The sequence below is a fragment of the Callithrix jacchus genome, chromosome X (genome assembly GCF_049354715.1).
Source record: "Callithrix jacchus isolate 240 chromosome X, calJac240_pri, whole genome shotgun sequence".
In the NCBI taxonomy this organism is placed as follows: Eukaryota; Metazoa; Chordata; class Mammalia; order Primates; family Cebidae; genus Callithrix; species Callithrix jacchus.
In genome coordinates this window covers 103,743,302-103,766,227 of record NC_133524.1, presented here as the reverse complement: position 1 = coordinate 103,766,227, position 22,926 = coordinate 103,743,302, and the positions used below count along the sequence as shown (strand labels likewise).

At 37.3% G+C, this 22,926-nt stretch overlaps 2 protein-coding genes across 3 annotated transcripts in view; one reads left to right on the top strand and one right to left on the bottom strand.

Annotated features, from left to right (window-relative positions):
• The window catches only part of DNAAF6 (dynein axonemal assembly factor 6), a 41,679-nt gene extending 28,774 nt beyond the window's left edge, over positions 1–12,905 (bottom strand). Inside the window, exons 1-2 of one of the 2 annotated variants that reach the window (XM_035287644.3) lie at positions 12,157–12,905; positions 3,897–4,037 (exon numbers count right to left, since the gene is read on the bottom strand). In XM_035287644.3, the coding sequence (XP_035143535.1) occupies positions 3,897–4,034 (138 nt within the window). In that variant the 5' untranslated portion in view covers positions 4,035–4,037; positions 12,157–12,905. The remainder of the gene's footprint in view (positions 1–3,896; positions 4,038–12,156) is intronic. The other variant, XM_008989732.5, reaches the window with a different exon arrangement.
• A 202-nt stretch (positions 12,906–13,107) lies between these two features.
• Positions 13,108–22,926, top strand: part of NUP62CL (nucleoporin 62 C-terminal like) — a 72,742-nt gene continuing 62,923 nt past the window's right edge. Inside the window, exon 1 of the mRNA XM_008989730.5 lies at positions 13,108–13,275. The gene's annotated coding sequence lies outside the window, so the exon portion shown is untranslated. The remainder of the gene's footprint in view (positions 13,276–22,926) is intronic.

The following is a 22,926-nucleotide window of genomic DNA, read 5'->3' as shown; positions in this document are numbered from 1 at the left end:
TTGTAGTCAGATGGAGGACAGAAGTATGTGAAAGTTTTATAGAAATAAAAACTAACAGTAAACAGAAGCTAAGTATTTAGACTTCAGATTAACCATTCAAAAGCTCCGATAACTGCTTTTACTATTTTCCACTATAGGTATGAAACACTTTCCTGTCCCACAGCCTCATGACACTGAACTAGTGAATTTAAACAGCAGCCACAAATTAATAGTGTCAAATATATGCTGATGTACCTCAGCCTTCATACAAGTACAAGTTTATTTTGCCATCTTCTGCACAAGCATGCACATCCTTAGAGGACTTCTCCTGACTCACCAGTAAAAGAACAATCTTCATTTTTTCAACTAAGTATAACACATATTACACTATCAGTATCGTGACACCAACCTCATTGGCCCATCTCAGGGATTCTTTAATATTTTAAGAAAATCCCAATTTCGGCCGGGCACGGTGGCTCAAGCCTGTGGTCCCAGCACTTTGGGAGGCCGAGGTGGGTGGATCATGAGGTCAAGAGATCGAGATCATCTTGGTCAACATGGTGAGACCCCGTCTCTACTAAAAATACAAAAAATTAGCTGGGCATGGTGGCGTGTGCCTGTAATCCCAGCTGCTCCGGAGCCTGAGGCAGGAGAATTGCCTGAACCCAGGAGGCGGAGGTTGCTGTGAGCCGAGATTGTGCCATTGCACTCCAGCCTGGGTCACAGGAGCGAAACTCCGTCTCAAAAAAAGAAAAAAAAAGAAAATCCCAATTTCTTACTAATTGTTTTTGCTGACGTCAGACCCTGCGGCTCCAACTCACTCCACTGCTGGCAGTCAAAAAAACCTCCTTGCATACTGTCAGACCAGCACCTCTATCTCCCTCCGCTCAGGCTCCTGTCCTCATCTTCTAAGATTTTAGACATGCACAAAAGTTAGAATGTCTTGTTTGGGCAAGGAGAGTAGTGTCTGTCCTTGAAACCTGATGGAACAGCTCACGTGGGTCTTTATTATGTGAAACTGTTCCAACAGTTTTAAATCAGAAATTAATCTATAATATCTCAGCAATGTGTAAAATAGTATTTGTTTCCAAAAGGTGTTTCAAAATTGCTATGTCTGTGCTTAAGGCGTTATAGGCATTTTTATGTGAAAATCCTAAGATAATATTTGGGACATTTTCCTCTTTTTATTCACTAATATAATATAAATGTGTAGTACTTTTCCTAAATTATTAATCACCGGAACACTAATAGTCAATCAGAGTAAAGCATTTCTCAGAACATGAGGGCCTCTTGTTTGCCTGAGTGCTGCCTTCCACAGAAAATTAAAAGCAGTGAGAGTTAAAACCCTGGATATTCATGAAAAAAATTGGTATACTCTCCATGGACAGTGATTGGATCAGAACTCATGGGAGTTTCAATTTATTAATTTAATGAAAATAAACGATTAAAAAGATTTTTCAAGTGAAAAGAGGGAATGTGCTCACAAAAACATTAAAAACCATCTGGCAATTGTTTTCTATTAGAACATCATTTGAGCCTTTACCATGAATCTACAGCCAATTATCTGAGCAATTTATCATTGCAATTCATGCCACTTTGTAATATGTAAGACAGAACATCCTCGTTATAATGTCTATGAAGAGCAGTGAACCTTATTTCACACAAGCCTTAATATCCCCTCATGAGTTTGAAAAATGATAGACACACTCTCTTCCCAATCTCCCATATTCTTAACAAGTCACATGGAAAAGGGATAGTGTAAATGAAGAAATGTGTATGCAACTGTTCTCTTGCTGTTTTCAGAGAGCATATTTTCAAAAACACATCACTCTTGTAATCATCCCACAGTTCCCAAGATTAATATATGTTAAAAAATGAAAAGCAGTTTCTCTCCTGGAAAATTTAATAGTTCATTAGAAAATTAATTATTCTCCCACTGTTCTGAAACTGTAATTCTACGTTCTCTAATGATATCTGTACTGTGGTGTCTGAATGACCAATTATCTCAAAATTGCTTATAATCCAGATGTACAGAATCATACATTAGTATAGCAATTTTCCTTTATAAATTGTACAATTCAGTATTATGTTAGTCTCTCTATTCTCATAAGCATTCATCTTTCCTCCTAGAAACACCTCTAGATGCAAATAAACACCTTCAGCCATAAACACTAAAGGGAATAGGCTCTGTAACCAGGGTAAATCCTTATATTTGAATCTGTCCCAGTTACAAATTCCACTTCGCTATATTCAAGATCACTGTTTCTCAAATACTTGATATGCTTTTTCTATGTGACATAACCCTACCTTTCCCAGCATGTAGGCTCCAGAAAATTATTATTCTGCTACTTCAACTAAGGTAGCAAAAATGAGCTTGCTTTTTCAACTTCACTGATACATCGTTCCTAACATTTTCTCCTGCGTCCTATTTGTTGTGTATAGCTACTACTGTCATTAACGTCCTGACGTTTCTTTGGCCTCTACTAAGACTTTTCCCTGACTAAAACTTCCTGGTTCCTGATCCTAGCTCCAAGCTGACTCAGTTCTACAAATTTTATTTCCATTTCATGTCTTATTTAATTATGCCCTATTCTACCTAAGCTCTTCCTTATGGTGGTAGCTCAGTTCAGTGTCAATCTGAGCCACTGAATTTGCTGCCTATTCATAGCATGCTTTTTTCTCTACATTGTGGCAAAAATAAATTTTGGGAGGAGTAAATTGGTACATACATTCGTGAAAGATGATTTATTCATGGTAAATTGGTCATATGGAAAAACACTTCATTAAAATAATTTTATGCAAATTGACATATTCTGTTATAATATGGGATTTGTACCCCAAATTTTGTTTGCCCTATCATAGGCAGTCTGATAGCCAAGGCTCACTGATATTTAAGGAATAGGAGAATGGGCTGGGTGTGGTGGCTCACACCTGTAATCCCAGCACTTTGTGAGGCTGAAGGGGGTGGATCATGAGGTCAGGAGATCGAGACCATCCTGGCTAACACAGTGGAAACTCTGTCTCTACTAAAAATACAAAAATTAGCTGGGCCTGGTGGCAATCCCCTGTAGTCACAGCTATTTGGGAGGCTGAGGCAGGAGAATTGCTTGAACCTGGGAGGCAGAGGTTACAGAGAGCCAAGATTGTGCCACTGTACTCCAGCCTGGGAAACAGAGCAAGACTCTGTCTAAATAAATAAATAAATAAAAGAAATAGAATGAAGAGCAGGGAGTTATATAAAAGTGTTTTAATTTTTCTGGGAATACTGGCAGTAAACTTGGAGTGGCCAAAGTTCAGTTCAAGGAACTCTTCTATGCAAAATGAAGCCCATCTTGCCACTGCAAGCCTTACTGGCATTACCTATCCTGACCCCAAATGCTACTCAACTAATTAGACTCCACAGCTTTATCTGTGCATTACTGGGAAGCCAATTTTTGTAGGCTGAAACTAGTTTGTCCTATTATTTGGCTCAAAAACTTTCTGTTCTGCATTAATGTGTAGACAAATTTAAAAATCAAGGGACTGGTACTTGGGGGTCCAACTAATACTGCATAACTGAATATATTTGTTTTATAGAAATACTGTCTGGGCTTAAAGAATCCTAGCTACCACCCTGCAATGGCTGTCAGGCATTCTTTGGCCATAAATATAAATGACAACATTTTGAAATGTGGCTATTGCTACCATAGTTACAGAACTATTTTCCTATTCAGCGTTCAGGTGGTTTAGAAAAATATAATTATGTTTGCTAGAAATGTACTAGAGGTTACATTGTCATGCATAATCAGCCTTGTAGCTTCCCGTGCATATATCAAATGACACAGCTCTGCTCCCACAGCTAGGTGGGAACAGGTTGTTCGAATATGGTTCCACAACTTCCCTTGAACGCAACTTATTCAACTTAAGTATATGACCACCTGTCCATAGTCATAAACATCCTCTTCTTCAGGATTAAGTAGCTTGGTGAGGGCTTGTAGAGCTGTTACTGAAGAAACAGTCTCAATGTCCATACTTTGAGATTCCAGATTTTCTGCCTCCATATTTTCAGATTCCATTATCTGAGGAAAAAAAGATAATCTGAAAGAGGTATTTTACTTTTCTGTTTCATTTAAGACATGAGGATGTCTTATTGTCATACCTCCCTTCTTTCCCTGGGTCACTCCATTGGTTCTTATACTTCCTTGGAAATCCTTTTAAACTCCTTCAAATATATGTATTTTGCTAACACAGATCTGGAGCAGCAAGTAAATGCAAACATTTAGCCTGCTTTACTAAAATGTCATACTCAAGCTAACAAACATTTATTGAGCACCAACTATAGTGGTTCTTGGGTTTTAATGTGCTTAAGAATAATTTGGGGGAGTTGGTTTAAAATGCAGATTCTTAAGTCCTACCTCTAGAACAAGCATATGTCAATGTCATATACATTATGTGTCATCATTTGGGAACATATTTTTTAGTCTTTTTATCTGTCACATGTTTGCTGTTTAGGCTGTGTATCCCACTAAGTGAACTGAAAATATGTTGTTTGAGAAATATGCCCCGATGATCTGTACTCATTTCACTCTTTTTTTTTGCCTCAGGCAGGCCTGTACCTTCTGCTTTATTTCAATTCTTAATTAACCCTTGATGATACCTAGCATTATATTGCCATTTGAGAGCTCCAATGGGTTCATTGACTTTCAATGAAAAATTGCTTTTCTGATTATTACAGTAATACATATACATATATATATATGTATATGTCTATTGTGGGCTTTTTTAGGAAATAGTACATTAAACGTAGAAATAAGAAAAGTATAATACCTATAATCCTACCATCCAGACAGCAGTCATTTTAATAATCTCTGCTGTTATATTTGGAGTAGGAAGTTCAGGATCTTTAAAAATGTTAGAGGTGTCAAACATTAACAAATAACCCTAACAAAGACTGTAGAATTAGGCCTATCGTTAGTGATTTGGGCATAAATATAGGAATCTTTTTTTTTACACTTCTGCTGACATTTTGAAAACATTGTCATAAAACTAACCCATGGGAAACATTTCTTTAGTACTTTCATTAAATGATCCCTAAAATTTTTACATTGTGCCTAGAACAGTAATACAAAAGGATTCTCAGATGTGTGCTGGTACAGCCACGTGCCAAAATCAATCTGCATGCAGATAGTGTTTTACAAATCTTCTGTTTTTAAAATTATGTTTTGCCATTATTTTGACTTTTTTAAAAAAATAGAAAACTGATCCTAGTATCTACCAAAGACACTCAACATATGCTATTATTAGTTCCTTAAAAGTTTCATTTTGCTGGGTATGACTATCATATCTAATAATGATGTGGAATAAATTAATGATAAAACTCATTACATTGGAAAGTGATCCTAATATCTACCAAAGACATGAAACAAATATTTAATTGTCCCATACCTGAAGCATAGAGGCGATATATCATAGTGGTTAAGAAGTAGGGGTTCTGGAGTCACACTGCTTGAATTTGTATCCATCATTTACTTTCTTAGCACTATGACATTGAGTACATTATTTAAACTCCCATTATCTAATTTTCTTTAACTATAAAATGGAATAATAGTAGTGTATATCTTTTAGGGTTGTTACAAGTATTAAGTAGGTTAATACATGTAAAAGGGCTTGGAACAGTGCCTGGCACAAAATAAGCACTCAACATATGCTGACTACTATTACTTCTTTAAAAGTTTCATTTTGCTGGGTATGACTATCATGTCTAATAATGATGTGGAATAATGTAATGATAAAACTCATTACATTGGAAAGTCATTAAATTGGAAAAGTGAAATAAAAGATAAAACAATCTTCTCTCACAGTGTGGTCTGATAGTCTGCTATGGAGATGAATAATTGACACAAATTTAACAAAGAGGCTCCTGTTTATATTTTTAAATTCCTAGTTGATTATGTGTTCATTCAATATTTACCTAATGTTAAAAGCAAAATTTATTGTAACATTTCAATCTTTGACAATGAAAGGAAAAAATGCATCCAGGTATCTGATGCAATAACATAATTGGTATTTTGAGTTGAGAAGGTACAAATGAGACATTTAAAAAACAAATATAGCAGAAATTGTTTATTATACCAGTATTACATACTTTATAAAATTGTCATGATGATCAAATTATGCAATGCAGGTGAGTTTACTAAAATATGAAACGCTTTATAAAAATATCATTATCTGATGCATAGTATCGGTAGGCATGTGAAAGCTCAATGGTGGACTAATGAAAGAAGAATAAACTGGGACCAGCAAAACTAACCCATAAGAAGGTATTCTGAAGTCCCAAATATTGTGTCTGAGGTGATAGGCAGAACTACAATTAATGTGGTCTTATTTGCTTGGAAGAGACATGGCAGCAGGAGTTCCTGGACCTGAGCAGTGTTTCAGAGCAGAAAGGTTGAAGTCATGGTTACAGGGAGACCTATTTAGGGTGAAGAATGACACTGGCCTATAGAAGGTGGGGTACAGTTCTTGAGTATGATGGGCAAGTTGACTGCTAGAGATGAAGGTTCAGAATAGCACAGAGCTCAAAGTTCCAGCTGGAAAAGAGAAACCAGACACTGTGTCGGTGGCTTTCTCATGTCACCTAGGTACCCACAGCGGAGGTTATGAAGGAAATGTCATGGTTCCTTTGGTACACTGGATACTGAATTTAGAAAAAACAGATTAATTCTGAATCCCTACTAGTTAGTTGGAAAGAAACTCTGGTCTGGTTCTTATTAGGTGGGAAGTACGCCAGTGTGAGCAGTGGGAAGCTATATCTGTAGATTGAATGTCTTTAATAACCGGAGCTGGCACATAGTCAGCAGTTGATGAATACTGAATGAAGCATGATTAAATTCATATGAATGTTATATTTCAAAATAGTCATTTTGGAAGGTTATACACTGATGTAAATTATGCTATCAATACTCAAAATATTTTGGGATTTTTCTTTTCATTTGGAATTGCCTTCATATGTATCACCAAGAAAATAGGTATCATTATGGTATCATTTGGTTTGATTACACATCAGATTTGTCGCAAGTGATTTCTAGATATATTTATATATCATGTCTACTTTCAAAATATGAAGATTTTCTTCTTTGAGGATATTCAAAGAAATGTGCTAGAAGCCTCAAGGTGATTCTAAAACAGAAGTTTCAAAAGCAATTTTAGCAATAGCAACAACATTAGAATAAGTAGATTAGCCTCCAAAAGTGACTACTTCAAAGGGGATGCTCCTCCTTGGAATATGTACATTTGTTTTTGTTAAATTATTCCCAATAATTCTTAGTAACAATTTATATATCTGAAGCATATTAGGAATTAGACTTCTTAAAGTCCAATTGTACTTCCAAATTATGCTGGAATAAAATGCTATAGATTTGCACTATAGCTCAATTGAAATAGAAATGTAATAATAAAATTAGCACTTTAGCCAAAACTTTTTTACCATATCAAATGTAATAATAATCTGTAAACACAAATTAATAAATCATTACAATAAAAATAAATCATAACAAGTTTGTTCATATTGTATTTTGAGAAACAAAAGAATCACAAATATTTTGTGAATAACTAATTAAGTGGTTCAATATATCAAAAGAGAAAAACAATTTGTGAATTTTTAGAAAAAAGCATTCTAAATCAATGGAAATGAAGATTCTACTAGCTTTTTAAGAAGTCTAACGTATGAAGAATAACTTATTAAACTTTTTAAAAAACATTTATTAAAGTTAATTTGACACAAGCAGATACACATTTGAAAACTAAAACAGGAGGACTTTTTAGGAACTACAAATGAACTATTTGTAGTGAACTATATTCACTACAATGAACTATGCAGTGTTAGTTTATAGGTATATCTTTTATTTCTAGATGTGATATACATTTGAGTTCATCCTGAGTCTGGTAATCAAGGTCCTTCAGGGTATAGTTCCAATGTAATTTTCTGCCCTTCTCTCCTATTATTCTCCTGCATGTGTTTTATATTTTGTTAAAAACTAAACTGCTTATTAAACATACTCTATGATTTCCTGCCTTTGCACCTTAGAGTGTATTCTTCCTTTTGCCTGGACTACTTGGGTAGTACAGTGTAGTGATATTTAAAAAGAAGATTCTGGCTGGGTGTGGTGGCTCACACCTGCAATCTCAGCACTTTGAGAGGCCAAGGTGAGCTCACGTGTCAGGAGTTCGAGATTAGCCTGGGCAACATGGCAAAAACCTGACTCTACAAAAAATACAAAAATTAGACAGGCGTGGTTGTGTGCCCCTGTGGTCCCAACTACTCAGGGGTCTGACGCAGGAGAATCGCTTGAGTCCAGGAGACAGAAGTTGCATCAAGCTGAGATCAGGCCACTGCACTCCAGCCTGGGAGACAGAGCAAGATCCTGTCTCAAAAATAAATAATGAATAAAATAACAAAAGTAAAAAATAAAAAATATTCTGGAGCCACACTGCCTAAAATGTTTGAATCTGGCATTGTCACTTAAATAGGCCAAGAATAAATTTAAACTAAGGAAAATCTAAGAGTTTCAGTAAAAACAAAATATATTGCTGTCTTTTATTTGAGATTTGGTTATTTAGTAAACAATTTTTTTAGGCCCTTTGTTTTTCTTTCTCTCATTCTCTTTTGCTAGGCCAATGCTAATGGCAACATTTTCCAGACAGAGCCTTTGATTTTCCCACATCAACTTGAGTACTTGGGGTCTTCATAAATAGAGGCATGATTGGACCATCTACTAGCCATAATGAGCTAAAGCAACGGACACTCCAGAACCAGCTCATTACCAAAACCCTGGAGCCAGTCAGGGACTGAAAAAGTTTAACCAGGTTGGCTCCAGACCCACAGCACTTAAGCAACATCAGTAACCTTGGGTTAAAGTCAGACTGGCAGTAAGGCTGGGAACATGCTTTCTATTTTATTTGCCTCCATCCACAGTATCAGTAAAGATGGCCTTTTGACTTCAGTTAATTATGGAAAAGTCTAGGTTAAATTAGTGAAAACTCCGAATTACAGACTATTCAAATAGATAATATATTTTATTAATTCAAATATATATGGTAAATACAATCAGGGTGATAAAGAATCACCAAGCAGTGCTGGGCGAGGTGGCTCACACCTGTAATCCCAGCACTTTGGGAGATCGAGGCAGGCAAATCACCTGAGGTCAGGAGTTCAATACTAGCCTGGCCAACATGGTGAAACTCTGTCTCTACTAAAAGATACAAAAATTAGCCAGGTGTGGTGGCTGTAATCCCAGCTACTCGGGAGGCTGAAGCTGGAAAATCGACTAAACCTGGGAGGTGGAGATTGCAGCTAGCTAAGATTGCACCATCGCATTCCAGCCTGGGCAACAAAGAGAAACACCATCTCAAAAAAAAAAAAAAAAAAAAAAAAAAAGAATCACCAAGCAATCTTTTTGGAACTTGTTTAAGTAAATAGACATATCCCTATGTAAAATATTGCCTTTAAAATAATGATTTCAAAGTACAGAAAATTTATTTATTCTCTAAATAAATTTGGCATTTCTTTCTTTTTTTTTAATGGATTGAAGGTTTCAGTGGGACGGGAGAATCACAAGGAATCAGGTGTTCAGAGGAATGTATTGAGTAGAGGTGAGGAACTAGGATGTTGAAAAGTAAAAAAAGGAGAGAAGGAGAGGAAGAAAGAGGAAGAAAAAGAGGGAGAGAGAACAGGAATATTGCCTCATTCTAAAAATGGGTATTAATAATGGCTGATCAATATTTTGTGTATTTAAAATGGAGAACTCTATAAATATTTATTGAGTTTACTTGTTCCGGATCTGAGTTGAAGTCCTGGATATCCTTATTAATTTTCTGTCTCATTGAGTCTAAATCTCGTTATGGGTCTTATGTATCTGGGTATTAAGCTCTCTTATTGTTGCATTGACCCTTTTACCGCTGTATCTTTGTTGCTTTGAAATCTATTTTATCAAATGTGAGAATTGCAACTCCTGCTTTTTGTTTATTTATTTATTTTTGCTCTCCATTTAGTTGGTAAATTTTTCTCCAACCCTTTGTTTTGAGTCTTTGTGTATCTTTGGATATACCATTAGGTTTTGACTATATCTTTTGATTGGGGGATTTAGTCGATTTAAGTTTAGGGTTACTGCCATTTGATGTTAACTGGCTATTTTATCCATTCGTTGATGTAAATTCTTATTTATGTTGATGCTCTTTACTTTTTGGTATATTTTTAGAAAGGCTCATACTGGTTGTTCCTTTCTATGTATAATGCTTCTTTCAGAAGTTTTCGTAAAGCAAAACTTAAATGCTTTGTAAAGCATAATCGTTAGATTCACCAGGATTGAAACGAAGGAGAAAATACTAAGGGCAGTCAGAGAGAAAGGCCAGGTTACCCATAAAGGGAAGCCTATTAGACTTACAGCAGATCTCTCAGTGGAAACCCTACAAGCCAGAAGAGAGTGGGGGCCAATATTCAATATACTTAAAGAACAGAACTTTCAGCCTAGAATCTCATATTCTGCCAAACTAAGCTTCACAATTGAAGGAAAAATAAAATCTTTTATGAACAAGCAAGTACTCAGAGATTTTATTACCACCAGGCCTGCTTTATAAATTTGGCATTTCTTCTGCAACTTTATTTTTATTTATTTTTCCTTTTGTCTTTTCAATCAGCTTTCCTAGATTGAAGCAACTTTATTTATAAAGTACCTTATTTAGCAACTCCTCCATTAAAATTCTTCTGAGAACACAAAAGTGACATCATCTCTGCCTATGTCTGAATTAAATTATATAATTGCTTTCTGTTTTGCATTTTTTTATAACTATACTTATCGACGATATCCCATCTATTAAAAATAATTCATTTTGAGTGTATCTTTACAATACCAAGAATAGTTTGTTTTTCAGGTGTCTAACTTTCACTGCCATCAAAGGTACTAACTCATAAGTAACTATGAGAGCTTAACAGTTTTCATTTCCAATTTAAAATATATTTAATGGAAGATGCTTTTTGAAAGTACGTGGAATCTTTCATAGACAAAGAAGTCAAGAAATTAAATTAATTATTGGTTATTAAATCAAAAAGTGTCATTTGTCTGGGCACAGCGGTGCACGCCTGTAATCCCAGCTCCTTGGGTGGCTGAGGCACAAGAATCACTTGAACCCAGGAGGCGGAGGTTGCAGTGAGCTGAGACCGCCCCACTCTATTCTAGCCTGAATGACAGAGCGAGACACTGTCTCAAAACAAATTGTTTTTGATTTAGTATTTCCTCTATTTTAGTCATTTATTCATAAGGAGTCTGTACCATCCCAATACTTTTTGAAAAGTAAGGGTTTTTTTTTTTCTTTCCCTTTTTTTTTTTTTGAGACAGGGTCTCACTAGCACCCTGTCTCAAAAAAAAAAAAAAAAAAAAAAAAGGAGTGCAATGGTGTGATCTCGACTCTTGCAGCCTCAACCTCCCTGGCTCAAGTGATCTTCCCACCTCACTCTTCCAAGTAGCTGGGTCTATAGGCTGTGCCACTACACCTGGCTAATTTTTGTATTGTTTGTAGAGATGGGGTTTCATTGTGTTGCCTATATGGGTCTTGAACTCCTGAGCTCAAGCAATCCACCCACTTAGGACTCTCAAAGTGCTGAGATTACAGAAAAATGAGTTTTAATATGGAGAGGCAAATCCTTAGCTTCTATAGAACCCATCCTGAGTTATCCAATGCTCTATAGTACATTTCAGACAAACTTAATACACTTAATATTTTCTCTTTGTTTATCTACCTCAAGTCTCATACTCCACCTCATACACCACCACAGCCAGCTAATTTTTGCATTTTTAGTAGAGACCGGGTTTCGCCATGTTGTCCAGGCTGGTCTCGAACTCCTGACCTCAAGTGATTTGCCTGCCTTGGCCTCCCAAAGCACTGGGATTACAGACGGGAGCCACTGCGCTCAGCCCGGCAAATTTGCTTTCTGTGCTTTGAAATTTTCTCCCTGAGTCCGATTTTTTTTCATTTCTTCAGGAAATATAGTCTGTTCTGAATTTTTATCACAAGAAGCTCTTAAGGAGTAATGACTCCTTCCTCTCTGATCAAACTAGGTTCTCTCCCTTCACTCAGATTTAATTTTTTGGTCACACTTCCTCACTTTTTGACAGTTACAGTAAAACAACATATAATACTTACTCTCCCAATCAGCCCTTGGCGAGTAGCAGGTTTTGTAGGTACAAGTAGTATCTGCACGCTACACTCTGGCCCACCAAGCGAGGGTCTGACCACTTCTCACTCCCGAGCTTATCTAACCAAGCAACACCGGAACCCTCAGGTCACAGCATTCGAGCTGTCGCACAAAGGACATTGTTCACATAGTTGAGTGCTGGGGCCATTTTATTTTCAGTCTTAAGTGTTATATTCCCTATAAAATATTTCCTAACCAAGGCATGCTAGGCTAGGATAAATCGTGCCTGCACATATAAAACAGAAGGGGTCAGTGGCTGCTCCAGTTTGGAGCACCCAGGTTCTCCTGTAAGAAAATATGGTTTACATTTCCAAATTAGTCACTATTAATGGGAAGGGAGAATCAATAAGTGCATGTGAGAGTTGAGAGAAGACCATTTGGAAACCTTCAGATGTTCATTTTGGCTTTCTGGCACCCATCTCTCACTCACATCCTGAAAAAGCGAGCTTTGTTAAAGCAGCGTCCTGCTCCTAGTTTAGGATAGCAGGATTTAGAGAACTGGTGTTCTCTACCTTGTCCAACTTGTGGCTTTTTGGGTATCTCTCAGAGTTATAAATATCTAGAGTTCTCCCTAGTTTTTCTGATAGCCACGGCATCTGAGGACCCTGTCTGTTCCCCTCCTGAAGTTCGAGTTTCCTCACCTTTGTTCAGTTTTCGGGTCTGTGGATAGGCTCCGAAAATAGACTGTGGAAAATGCGGCGTCTATCTGTTGCTAGGGTAACAACTTTGTTTTGCCGCCCCCAGCCCCCGCCCAACCGCCAACCTCTGGGTTCCCGCTTGACTTTCCTGGCCAATCATAAAAGAGTCTCATCTGAGACGGCCCTAGAATAGACCAATCCGAGCGCGTCCAGGTCAGGGTCACTGGTGGCCCTTTCTAGTTAACCAGGTCGACCCCATTTAAGCCTCGGTCTAGGTTAGCTTCACTTCAGCGGGAACCTACTCGCAGAGCAGGCCGGTTCTTTCCGGCTCGAGCAGGTCCGGACCCGCCCCTCTGGCGGCTACGCAGTCTCGGAGGCCCGCCCGTTTAGTTCAGGGCCAGACAGCCAGCGGCGGCGGGTACCGCTAAGGTGAGGTTGTGGGGTTTTCGTTTGTCCCGGTCGGCAGCAGGCTTCACTCTCTTTTATGCATTTCCCGCGCGTGAATTCCAGATCTGAGACTCGATCTCCAGCCGCTCTGGAAAAGCGGGGGCAGAAGGGTAGGGTCAGTGGGCCAGGGGTTGAGAAGGTTTTGCTAAGATCCTCCACGCCCCCCGCCTTCAACGTCTCCCCCACGCGACAGAAACGCCTGTTGTGCTTCCGTCCCGGCTTGGTGCGTGCGATCATGTGTTTGTATGTGTGCAGGTGGGATCGCGCTTCTTATTTTCCGCTGTGGGCAAGCCTTCTGGGCTCCAAGTCTCCAGGGGAGCATCTGTTCAACTGCCACACGGTTCTTGCGGGCCACTGGCTTGAGCTACGCGCTGCTCCCACTCTAGGGAGAATCGCAGCTCCGGGAGCTCCGCTTTTCCCGCCTTGGAGTGAAGAAAAGCAGGCGTGTCGCTATCTTGCCACTGCTAGGGAATCTGGTTGTCTTAAGTTCACTTAGACGTAGAGTTGTTACCCTAGTTTTGCATAAATTCCGTGGCTTGGTTTTAAACAAACGGTCGGGGAGTGGCGTAATAAATATTTGGAGTATTCAGGACTGATTAGCCATGATCAACAGTGACCCCACAGAAGGTTTTGTGTGTGTGTGTGTGTGTGTGTGTGTGTGACGGAGTTTCGCTCTTGTTACCCAGGCTGGAGTGCAATGGCGCGATCTCGGCTCACAGCAACCTCCGCCTCCTGGGTTCAGGCAATTCACCTGTCTCAGCCTCTTGAGTAGCTGGGATTACAGGCACGCGCCACCATGCCCAGCTAATTTTTTGTATTTTTAGTAGAGACGGGGTTTCACCATGTTGACCAGGATGGTCTTGATCTGTTGACCTCGTGATCCACCCGCCTCGGTCTCCCAAAGTGCTGGGATTACAGGCATGAGCCACCGCGCCCAGCCAGAAGGTTTCAATGAATGGTTACTGTTGGTTATTCAGTGACTGGAATTTGATTATGAATGAACGAAACTGCTTCCCTTCATTCTATATATCACACATTTCTTAACGTTCATCCCAACTGGCATAGGGGTTAGTGAAGTTTGATTAATTTGTCCATTTTACTTGTTATTATCTACGGTAAACAAAAAGTGGGGATAGAATAAGGTTATTGGCTAAAGTAACATTAGTGGCCTTTTGACCAAATTACCAATACCTTAATTCCCCTTATTACTGTGAATGATCAGAGTTTGGGTGTCTTGCATTTTGTTAATCCTCTAAATACTTGTGGAGCTTAAATTACAGACATTATGCCATCTCCTCTTTCTTTTTTGTTTTTATTCTGCCTCATTATGCATTATTCTAAGTCTGTAATGCTCAGCGGTGTTTTTCAGACCTTTTGACTGTGACCAACAGTAAGAAATAAATTTTATATTATGACCTAGTACACACCTAGACAATATATAACTGACAACCGTTTTTGCAGAAACAACACTTAACACTATTTGCAATATATTCTGATAATTTCCATTCCATTTTAAAAAATGTACACCACAACCTTCTAATGATTTGTCACTACACCTTTAGTTTTCAAACTTGCGTGTGCACTTAGAGAATTTATTTAAAATTCAGATTGCGCTGGCTCCTTCCAGAAATTGCGTCTGTGGTCTAGTGGGACCCAGGAAGGTATGCAGTATAGCATATATGAAATACTTGGTACAGTGTCAGGTGCACAGGTGTTCTGCGAATATTAGTTTTCTTTTGGGGGAACAAATGTTATATATCTTTAGGAATATAATCATCTCTTCAAGGTTTCACCTGGCAAAGTGGAGTACAATGCTAAGAAGTGTTTTCCCCAGATAGAGGAAGTAGGGAGATGGGGAATGGGTCCAGGATCTGAGATTAACCTTTAAGCAGTTGGCTTCCCTGAACAATGTCAGAAATACAGAAGCTTAGAGGTTGATCAACCTGAGGATGAGAGAGGTTCTGTGACTTTCCCAGGGTTGTGCTGTCAGTAAGTAGATGTTAGAGACTAGAAGTCACTTGCTTAAGTCTAAATATTCTTGTCCATTCTGCCTTGATAGCAGCCTCAATCTAGAGTAGTAGTTGAAACAGAAAGCAAGCTTCCCTGACTTGCCTATCCCAAAGCAGAGATAACTGAAATTGATTCCTAGTTTGGTTTTAAAGTAATGAAACTTGAGAGATCTAAAATATTTTTAAAAATACACTAAAAGGTTTCTGTGGGTTTATAGCTATGGAAAGGATATAGTTTAGTTAATTCTTTTATAATATATAGAGTATTTTAAAATACTGGTTAAATAATTTATTAATGCAACGTTTAAAGAAATAAAAGATGAAAAATCTCACTCAATTCTGCTACCATAATATAACTGATAATTCTGTTCCCCTCCTGTCTTTATCCATATGTACCCATGTTTTTACACGATTGTGATCCTTGCGTATATACTTTTTTGTTATTTTTATTTAATACTGTTTTGGGAATTTTTTTTCTATGTTGTGATAGTCTTTATATTTTGCATTAACAGCAGCCTAATATTTTGCAGAGTGAGTTGGCTGTAATTTACTTAGCCTAACTAACCAACAACAGAAGATAAGACACTGTGTGCTTTGAAAAGGGAGATGTAGTCAGGTGTGGTGGCTCACACCTGTAATCCCAGCACTTTGGGAGGCTGAGACGGGAGAATCACTTGAACCCAGGAGTTCAAGACCAGCCTGGGTATAGGACACCCATCTCTATAAAACTTTTTAAAAAAATTAGCCAGGCATGGTGGCACCTGCCTGTGGTCCCAGCTACTCAGGAGGATGAGGTGGAAGGATCACTTGAGCATGGGAGGTTGAGGCTGCAGTGAGTTGTGATCACTCCACTGCACTCCAGCCTGGGTGACAGAACAAGACTGTGTCTCAAAAAAAAAAAAAGTAAAGGAAGATGTGCTAATATAGTTATTCCATGTTATTAAAATAACACTGAGAAGTCTTGGGTTATTTAAAATCATTTCTACAACTTATGTCTTACAGTGAGCTCAGTAGGAATCCTAACAGGAAGGCCAGATCTAGATCTGGACCTGAGCTGGGAGTTTGTGCCCCGCTTGGATGTATGAATTTGATAATCAAGATTTCAATGTGCTAGAGCAGGCAGTGGTCAGCCCTGATGTCCTTTATAGATATGAGTTAGGTTGAATGTACAATTTTTTTTTTTGAGAAAGGGTCTGCTCTGTCACCCCAGCTGGAATGCAGTGGTATGATCACAGCTCACTGCAGCCTCAACCTCTAGGGCTACAAGTAGCTGGAACTATAGGCACTTTTTTTTTCTTTGGGTGGAAACTGGGTTATTTTATATTATTTCATTTTTTTTTTGGTGGGGACTGGGTTTCACCACGTTACCCAGGCTGGTCTCAAACTCCTGGGCTCATGCTATCCACCTGCCTCAGCCTCCCAAAGTGCCGGGATTGCAGGCATGAGCCATTAGGCCCAGCTGTCAATGTTCTATTTTTTTAAAGACAGTCAAGTGAAGCAATGGGAGTGGAGAAGAAAAAAAGAAATCTTTGTTATTACTTTAAAAATATATATGAAAAGTAGCACCTTCACATAGGTTCAAGTACCATAGTAACACTCATATCGATTAGCTTTATTATCATTTTCAAATATTATATTAGTGTGTATTAATTTATAATTTAAACAATTTTTATAAAGTAGTCAATTAAGTTGGCTAGGAGAATAAAAGCTATAATTAGTCTATATTAGCACATCTCCATTTTCAAAGCACACATATTGTCTTATTTTCTGTCATTCTAAAACATTACTTCTTTAAAATTATGAAATATTTCAAACAGAAAAATAGACTTACGCACCATCATCTATGTATCTACCAAAGATTTGACAATTGTTAGAATTTTGCCACATTTTCTTTAAGGTGTTGATCTTTTTAAAGAACTGAAACATTTCAGGTGTCTCTTTATGCCCCTTCTCAATTTCATTTTCTTCCCATCCTAGAGGTAATTACTTTTCCAAAGTTAGTATATATTTTTGAATGTATATTTATAAGTGTCCTGAAATGCAGCCATAAATGATTTGTGATAGATTATTTGGTGTGTCTTTAATATTTACATCAATGGTATTATTTATTCTTCTGCAGCTTTTTTTCTTTTTGGAGACAGGGTCTCACTCTTGCTGCCCAGGCTGAAGTGTAGCAGTGGGATCTTGGCTCACTGCAACCTCCACCACCTGGGCCCAAGTGCTCCTCCCACCTCGGCCTCTGGAGTAGGTGGGACTACAGGTCTACAAGTGCGCACCACCATACCTGGTTAATTTTTAAATCTTTTGTAGAGACAATGTCTCACTATGTTGTCCAGGCTGGTCTTGAACTTCTGGACTCAAGTGATACTCATGCCTCAGCCTTCCAAAGTGCTGGGATTACAGGTGTGAGCCACTGCACCTGGCCCTGCAACATTTTTTTTGGTCAGCAGTGTTTTTGAGATTTTTAAATGCAAGTAAAGTCATCTTTTATTGCTATAGAGTATTCCAACATATGACTATATCACTTTTTAAAAAAATCTCTATTCCCTTATTGCTGTTGGACATTTAGGTTGTTTTAAATATACAGATATGATTCATATAAATCATGCAAATATTGTTATGATTCCACTTGCATCAGGTACCTAGAATAGAGTAAACTCACAGAGACAGAAAGTAAAGTAGAGGTTACCAGGGACTGGAGGAGGGAGGAAAAGGGAATTAGTGTTCAGTGGGTACAGAGTTTCTGTTGAGGATGATGAAAAAACTTTTGTCAATAGATAGTTGTGACAGTTGAATAACATTGTGAATGTACCTAGTACTACCAAAATCGTACACTTTAAAGTGGGTAAAATGGCAAATATTATATATATTTTACCACAATTAAAAAATTAGAAACATAAGAATTATGCTTATTTTTTCAGAAGTATGTGTATAATTGGTTTATTTTCTGTGGAGTGAGGCCATGAAAAAGTGAATATTTCTACTAAAAAATAAGCTTTAAGTTATATTAGCCAGATCCATTTTTCCTTGTAAATAATGGTTTTTGAGATCTTTACCTGACAACTTTTCTTACTTGCATGTTTGGAAACGGTTTTTATGATTATCATTCTTCAGAATTCTCCAGTTTTTTGCTTTTTGAGGGTTTTTATTTTTTTGCTCTACTTCTCCAAAGGTTCAGGGAATAGTCTTATAAATATGGGCATATCTTTGAGGCTGTCTTTTGCATTTGACTGCTATTCACTGGTTTCCTAAGTTAGTTCTTTCAAATGTTTTACTCTCTTTCCTCCCCTCACCTACCCTCCCCTAATCCCTGCCCTCCCTTGGATCCCTCCACCACTTTTCCAAGCAGACATACCTCTTCCTGTGTATTTCTGCTCTTCATGCCTACACATACACTCTGGCCTCCTTTGGGTCCTTCATATCTCCTCCAAGATTCTCCCTCTTTTGATTCTTTCTGCCTTTGGTCCCACACCACTACTGGTTTTTCCTTTTCCAATTTTATAACTGCTAAAATCTCTCACTGAAAATGAGCAATTTACAGTTTTGGCGCTTAAGATGTTTAATATGAACTCAAAACCAATGCACCATTTTCAGAAGTCCTATATTTTGTTTTGGCATAAGATGATTACCATTTGAAATTTGATCCCTTTCTGTTTCCTTTAAAATGCCTGTGTTAACTTCATTTCTCCCTGTCAATTTCTCTCTGGGAACAGAAAGATTTAGAGTAAGACATTAGTAATTCAGTTTTTATTTCCAGAGTTGGCATCCATAACTATTACTGACAAATAAGGTCATTACTGTGCTTTGAGGTTTAGATTTTTCTACTTTATTCTTGAGTACTTTTTCTTGAAGACTTTTATCTTGGTGGAACAAGGGGTTTCTTCTGTGAATTTATACTTCCTTTGCATTTCTGCCTCTCTAATTAATGATGTGTTAAAAAACCCGTATGCATTGTCAGAGGTTGCTATTTATAGAAATGGTTTTATAATATGACTAATCATATTATGTGAATTTTCGGGCCAAATCTGTCAGTCATGATGTTCTTGAGAAGGTTGAGTGCATTTGTGGAACTTGATGGTTGTCAAGTAACTAAGCAGTTTAGGGAAAATGTTGCCTCTAAGGAAGAATAATCTATTTGCTTCCAAGAAACTAGGAACAATTTTTAATAAATTGTATGGCTAAGCTTCTGTGCTGTTCACCTCTTGACATTCATTTCTCTAAGTAAATGTAGGGAAATGAATGATTACTCTCAAAATCATTTATACTTTGTGAGACAGAAATCCTTAAACATTATGCTGAAATGGCTTACAATAGGTACTCGGGCTTGAACTGATTTTGTTTCTGCCTTTTGACACACAGTAGATTTATCTTCCTAATGATGTGTTGCTTAAGCTAGTATTAAAATAGAAGAATTGTGTCCAGTTCATTCATTTACTAGTTGCTTGACCCTAGGAGTTAGTGTCTCAGAGCCTCTGCTTCCTCAGCTATAGAATGGAGATCAAAATACCTTTTTGGTTTGTCATTAGGTAATGAAGGTAAGGGATTTCACTTTCAATAAGTGCTTCCTTTTATCTTTTCCCCTTTATATTACATAAGAGAGTCTAGAACTTGAGTGCTAAAGTGGCGTGTCCTGAAATGACCTACCATCAGTTATTGATTCTAGATCAGGTTTCCTACTACTGAGAACATTCCCAGAATCAATAAATAACAGTATGTAGTACAATTGTAGCAGACAATTTGCATGCTGATACATGAGATAGATGAATAGTAATCTTTTAAAATTATAGTTTAAAATCCAGTTTATGTTCACTCTCTGGGCCAGCTGATAGTGCTCTATAATTATCTTTGATTTGCCGATTCTACACCAGCAGCAAGGATAACCCCAGCATTATATTTTGGAAAGCTTGCATATAGCACTTTATATAAAATTAAATTAGAACAAGGTAATATATGTGAATAGTACTTTGCAAACTTATTTTTAAAATGATATTTTGGTTATCCACTTAATGGAACTGCCAGAATTTTAGAAGTGAGGAAACTGAGCCTCCAATACATTTAAATGACTAGACAGTCTAATGGGCATCAACACTTACTCAGTTTTCTTTCTCTCCAGCCACTTAGTTAATTCTGTAAGCCCCATTTAGATTGTACTGCCAGGTACAGAACATTCTGCTCATTTCTAGTAGCCCTTCAAATGAGCTCTAATGATTTTTGGAGGCCTTTATCATCTAGTATTTCTTTCTTTGAATACATGTGCTTGCATTGAGTCATCCAAGAGACTATAAGTTGGGGCTCAACTTAAAAAGCTGTAGTTTTGTGAGCTTTGAGCTCCTGTAGCTAGGCAATGTGGATAAGGAGAGGTCACTTAGAAGAGGAAGAGAGGTTGGAGAAACCCAGCAAGGCAGAGATAGAGTATTCCTGTTGATTGCCACAGATAGGGAGTACAGACGTGTTTCCCATTTTTTAATGAAGTAATGATATGCATAGGGAAGCTAAAGTGTACTAAGTTTCTATTTGTTAAAAAAAGGATAGGGAATGCTGATTACTTTCAGACTTTGTTTTAAAAAATATGAATTTAAGTCTGTGTTAAAAGAAATAATTCAAGAGAATGTGTACAAATTAATATAATTAGAATATGTAACTTCCAAGCCTGGGAAAAACTAAGAGAATAAAGAAAATCTCATCAATCCAAATATGCAGAAGAAGATAAAAGATATATAGAGTATGGCAAATAAAACACACAAAGTAAGATGTAAGAAAAATCCAATAGTGTCAGTAGTCACAATAAATGTAAGTAAGTTAAATTCACTGGGAGACTGTCAGATTGGATTTAAAATATTTCAGCTATGCTACTTACAAAAACCATATTTAAAATGACACAGAAAGGTTGAAAACAAGGGAATAAAAAAAGATACACTAGGCGAATACCAACCTAAAGAAAAATGGTGAGGCAACATCAGTGTCAGACAAAATATGATTTAAGGCAGTTTAATAATAATAAGATACTTCACCCTGATTAAAGGAAGAATATCTACCAAGATTCTATTGACTATGTACTCCATATAGGCCCCTAACAATATAGTCTTGAAATATATAAAGGAGGCCGGGAGTGGTGGCTCATGCCTGTAATCCCAGCATTTTGGGAGGCCAAGGCGGGTGGATCACCTGAGGTCAGGAGTTTGAGACCAGGCTGATCAGCATGGTGAAACCCTGTCTCTACTAAAAATACAAAAACAAATTAGCCGAGTGTGGTGGTGCATGCCTGTAATCCCAGCTACTTGGGAGGCTGAGGCAGGAGAATCACTTGAACCCAGGAGGTAGAGGTTGCAGTGAGCGGAGATCATGCCATTGCACTCCAGCCTGGACAATGTCTCAAAAAGAAAAAAAAAGAAAAAAATATATAAAGGAAAAAGCAATGGGATTATAGACAGAAATTGACAATTCATAATAATTGGAGGCTTTTAAACACCTTTGTCAGAAACTGGTCAAGCAAAATAGATTAAAAAATAAAAAAAGCTGAGTATATGAAAGCTTTAAGAGCTAAATGAGATGGAAGGGCAAGAAACTTTAATTCCAAATTTTTAGTGGCAAAAATGTGCTTTTAGTCCAAAAAGTGATTTTTTATTTTATTTCTCAAATTTCTAAGGCAGAAAAAATTAAAGGTATGTGCTGCATGTAATAGGAAGATTCTTAAATTATTTCCAAAAGAATAGAAATTCTGTAAATGCAAGGGCATAGGAAAAAAATTCCACCTTTGATGGCTACCAGAAAACTTTTTTTTTTGTCTGCAATATAGCATTGATGACAATACCTAAATCTGGAAGTGTTTTTCAATTTCTGTTACAGGGTAAACAACCACCATGGTTTGACAACAATGAATTTTTCTATCAGTATTTATATTATCATGTATATTAAAACATAATACATAAATAATTATATGTTATAAAACATTATATTATTATAATTTATAACAGCATAGCACTTGTAACCTCAGGAAAGTGGTATATACTTGGGAATATAAAACTAAATACAGAGAATGCTCTTATTCTAAGTTAATCATGCCTCCCTTTCTGTGCCTTCCAAGATTGAGTTATTACAGTTGAAGTCATCATTTGGAGCTCACTTTTAAAAAGTTTTAAAATGTGTGTAAGACTTAAAAACAAGCATGTTGTAACTAACACATTTCACATAAATGTTATCCTTCAGAGTTACTCTGGGGAAAGTTTTCTCTTATACCCATGACACCAAACAGTATTCAAGATGCTCTACCTCCCCTATTTAAAGGAGTCTGTTTTTTTCATATCCTAACATCTCTGAAATGGAAACGAGTCTAACAGTTGAATGGTGTCTTTTTGGCCAGGTGGCAGTTGTGACATGATAGTTGTCACTGCATATACAGATAATATCAAAATTTTTAGGATCAAAACTTTCATAATGGATGACTGGAGTGAAAAATCCCTGAGACAATGGAGGATCACCTTTAACTCTTAGAAAATAGTGGTACGAGGAGAGAATGAAGGAGATAGTAAATCAGATTTAGTTATCAATATGCTGAAATGGGAGACAAAAGGAAGCTAGTGTACATATTTGCAAAGCTGACTTAAGAGCATAGCAAAAATGGCTT